The sequence below is a fragment of the Limulus polyphemus genome, unplaced genomic scaffold, assembly GCF_000517525.1.
Source record: "Limulus polyphemus unplaced genomic scaffold, Limulus_polyphemus-2.1.2 Scaffold765, whole genome shotgun sequence".
Taxonomy (NCBI): Eukaryota; Metazoa; Arthropoda; class Merostomata; order Xiphosura; family Limulidae; genus Limulus; species Limulus polyphemus.
The window spans coordinates 347,743-352,219 of NW_013666375.1; the positions used below are offsets into that span (position 1 = coordinate 347,743).

Consider the following 4,477-nt stretch of genomic DNA (forward strand, 5'->3'; position numbering starts at 1 on the left):
CCAAAAAGGTTAATAAATGGACGGTAAAATGCCAAAAAGGTTAATAAATGGACAGTAGAATGCCAAAAAGGTTAATAAATGGACAGTAGAATGCCAAAAAGGTTAATAAATGGACGGTAAAATGCCAAAAAGGTTAATGTACAGTAGAATGCCAAAAAGGTTAATAAATGGACAGTAGAATGCCAAAAAGGTCACGATGCCGTTGAAGTTATTCCCTGAAAAAAATCTATAAACTAATTTTAGTTTACTGTCTAAATTAAAATGTTTCAAAATTAATTTGATCATTCGTTTAAATATTTACTCCAGCTTCCAATAATCAACTCGCCAATAATGATGACCGTAAAACGCGCGTATAGTTTGTTGTACTTGAAAAAAGTATTCATATGTAATCTTTAATAAAATGAAAAATCACTGACGTAAGAAATATCTTATTAACAACAACAGATCTGTATATTTCCCAAATCCACAAATTGCTCCGTATTTTTTACCGCTAATTTCTGTTATTGTTCAAGTGAGAGCAGTTAATAAATTACAATACTGAAGTATGCGTATATCTGTTACGTGTATGTACATGTAAACAGTTACTGTAGACAAGAAAAAGGAAGAATACTATAGTACTTATGAAAACTACAGAACTGTGCTGTCAGTAAACAACATTAACTTCGTTATTGTACTTGTGTGCTGAAAGATCTGCTGTTAATTAAAGTTTGTATTTTTCTTAACGTATGTGCTACCATCGATTTTCTTAGGCAAAACTGTGAAATGTTAGTTATTTTTTAATCGTGAAGTTTGAAATTATCCACACAGTCTATTCATTATAAAATTTTAATTGTCGTGTTATTTTTTCATTTTTTTTAATATTTTTAATAGCTCCACTACTCCACGTGGTCATCATGACTTTAATAGTTGCCATGGTAGCGAAAAAGCAGAGATTGAAATCCCAAAAGATGTTTTTGGTGATGACAAATCAAAAACAGCAAGAATATATATATTGGATGGCCCCAGGTTAGAAGATGTTAGGCATATTGTGAACTCAAAAGAGATTGCTCTTGATATGACATCCTTACAGGCCAGCGTCAGGGTAATTTCTGGAGATAAGCTAAAAGGTAAGAAACAGTGATTTTCAGTTTGCAGTGAATTTCTGTCTTTATTTTGATTCAAAACCAATATTTTGCACTTATATATTAGAAAAATAAATTACTAAAAATTAATATGTGGCTACATTCAGGAATTTTAATAACAATAACACTGGAAATTTGCATTTAAGCATTCTGATACATCTGCAAACCTTGTAATACAGATGTTTGATCACGATTAAATGGCAGTAGTGTGCGTGTCAAATCACCTTGTCACTGGACACCTCTGTGGCTACATAGGATATAAGCCCTGACCTACTTGTTGCACTTCAGTTGAACTGTGGTGATTTACATCACAAGCTTTCAGACTTGAATTTCTCCTGTTCCGCTGTTATATAAAAAAAAAGAACAACAACAAACATTCAAGGCACGAAATTTTATCGTTTTGAAAAATGGATATCTGTAGTGTTAAAGCAAGCAAACACAACAATGACAAAAAACAGGTTAATCTTTATTCGGGTACAACTGTAGACCCCAAGTAAATAGGTTAAACATTATCACTGGAATTAACTCAAGAGCACGACGGCCTACTGCAATCAAAGTAGGGACCTTCCTTGGAATTGTAAATAAAATAATTTACACGAATTTAGGTTTACGAAAACACAAGCGGTATATTCAAAAGTTCCCCCAAATCACATAACAGAATAGAAGACCATCTGTCGAAAGCTGTATAACAGTATGCCGCACTTGACAAATGGCGTCACATTGGACAAAACATAGCTGTTTAAGTGTCTACGAAAGTTCGAGCAATTTATTGTCGTTATATCGGCGTTACAGCATTTCACAAATGGTACAGAGCGAACTACTTAATTTTTTTCCAAGGGATTTAAGGGGATCGCAGGTTAAAGTTATAATGGTAACTTAAACATCTGGAGAGTTAAGATAAATGTCAAGGTGAGCTTGTATACTCATCGGGCTAACGTACTGACATCACTATACCACGAAAAAATAATATATTTCTACAATTTTGATGTCAGTAAGGTAGGTATGTCTCCAAAAAGACAAAGCACCCAGCCAAGTCAACATGCCAGTTCCTCTGCATGAAACAAGAACAAACGGGAAAATCTGTCAATGCCATTAGGTGATATCTCACATAGACTTCTGTGTCTTTTGGTTGTTCAAACGAATCCTCGGTTGGTGGACTCTGGAAAGTATGTAAAGAGGAGGGAACAACATTGACCTCAGTGTATTACACAGAAACCACCTGCAGTGGAATAGTCAGTAACCATGGCCATTACTTAGAATATCATCATTAGCTTTTAATCATCGCCTTACATGATCCGTGCGTTTGATATGTGCTGTTACAGACACCCGATAAAGATCAACTACATACAAAAACCACTCGCATGATCCTTGCATTTGATATGTGCTGTTATAGACACCTGATAAAGATCAACTAGATATAAAAAACCAATGAGGATACATTGGAAGTACAAAGACAAAACACAACTGCTAGATATGTGTAGGAAACTGAAGATGCGCTAGTAAGTGAATATAATTAAGTCTGGGGGAATGGTTGGCAGAGATTGTATGTGTATAATCGAAGGAAGGAAAGTGAGAATCAGACAGAAACTCGCTTGGTACGATGACATTGGAAAATGGATTGGAGATGAGAAGGTTGAATAAGGAAAGTTGGTGCAGGAAGTGAAAAGTAGAGGACAATGGAGAACCATAATCGTCGACCCACAGAATTGGGAAGGACACCATGATTGATTTACATAGCCTAAAAGTTTATTAAAGTTTAGCTGTGGAAAAACATTCACCCAAATTTTATCTAAGAAAGTCTTCTCGTGAATTTTATAGTAGAGAAAATTGTTTTCCAAGTCCTTAACTGCCCAATACAATGCTGAAAATTTTCCATTGGTTTATGAAGAGTTATTATTGTTGTTATTTTTTATACAAAGGGTAAAATGTAATATATTCTGAAGGTGTAAAAACAGCAAATGATTAGTATTGCGTATAAGCATCAGTTGTACCATCCTTCACGTGCTGCGGCTATAACTGTAGAAGAAATGCATGGGTAGTAACTGCTAGTATACATATATATATATATATATATATATATTTCCTTCACTGAACGTTATGAGTGCTAAAGTCCCACCAATTGGTTTTACATATAACTTATTAACGCCCCCTCCCCCCAGTGGCACAGCGGAATGTCTGCGGACTCACAACGCTAGAAACCGGGTTTCGATACCCGTGGTGTGCAGAGCACAGATAGCCGATTGCGTAGCTTTGTGCTTAACTTCAAACAGATAATTTATTAACAGAGATCTGCCACTCTGAAAATCTTCATTAGGTTCAACATTCGCACGAACAAAATAATAGGTTATGTTGCTAAAAGGAATATACGGATGTTTATTGTTACGTTAAAGATTGTCGGAAGAGTTGGTAAAAGTAAGTTATTTATTGCAGCGTCTTCTTCTTGTTCCGAATGCTATCATTCACCTGAAAAAATATACTGAGTGCTCCTGTCAACTTGTAAAAGAAAAGATCATTTTTGCTTTCTGTATTTCTGAGTTATAGATTCTGGTGACTGAACAGTGGTTATTGGGAGTTATAGTATCAACTAAGAAATCCTGATAAGCTTGGTTATTTGACTGAGTAGCTTTTACTGATGAATATTAGTTTTAGTGTTTGCTCGAATAATAGACTAATCACGTTGTTTCGTGGAATCTAATCAATTGGCTAATTTGAGTGTACTCACATACTGGAATATCTGATAATTTTGTTGCACGTTTAAACTTTTTTTACTGATGTTCCAGATATGTGTAAATCCCGCGAACTGGTTATAATTATAACAGTCTTGCTTAATTTATTTTATTCCCAGAGTCGGTTTGAAGATTCTGGCAGATATTTATTTCGAACAGACAGACTGTTCAGACAGGTCTGTTTCTGCGAGGAGAATGGTAAAGTCTTTCGACGATCTTGCTGTTTTAAAGGAAGCTGTAAAAACAACATGAAAGCTTTCCATCTTTCGTAGATAGCATGAAATGGAAGAAAATACTAACTTTTTTTTTTCTTTAGGTCGCAGGTTCGAATAACTTTACCGAACATTCTCATTCTATCAGCAGTGGGAGCGCTATAATGTGATGGTTATTCCCATCTTTCTTTGGTAAATAGTAGCCCAAGAGATAGCGGTGGGTGGTGATGACTTTCTTCTGGTCCATCACTTCAAAATTAGGGACAGCTAGACCAGACAGCCCTCGAGTAGCTTTGGTAAATAGTAGCCCACGAGTTAGCGGTGGGTGGTGATGACTTTCTTCTAGTCTGTCGCTTCAAAATTAGGGACGGCTTGACCAGACAGACCTCGAGTAGCTTTGGTAAATAGTAGCCCAAGA

The 4,477-nt window shown here is 35.6% G+C and overlaps 1 protein-coding gene across 2 annotated transcripts in view; it reads left to right on the forward strand.

Moving 5' to 3' along the window:
* Nucleotides 1-4,477, forward strand: part of LOC106460402 — a 167,260-nt gene that overhangs the window by 87,752 nt on the left and 75,031 nt on the right. For both annotated transcript variants that reach the window (XM_022387120.1, XM_022387119.1), the window contains exon 4: nucleotides 871-1,106. In XM_022387120.1, coding sequence (XP_022242828.1) covers nucleotides 871-1,106 — 236 coding nt within the window. The remainder of the gene's footprint in view (nucleotides 1-870; nucleotides 1,107-4,477) is intronic.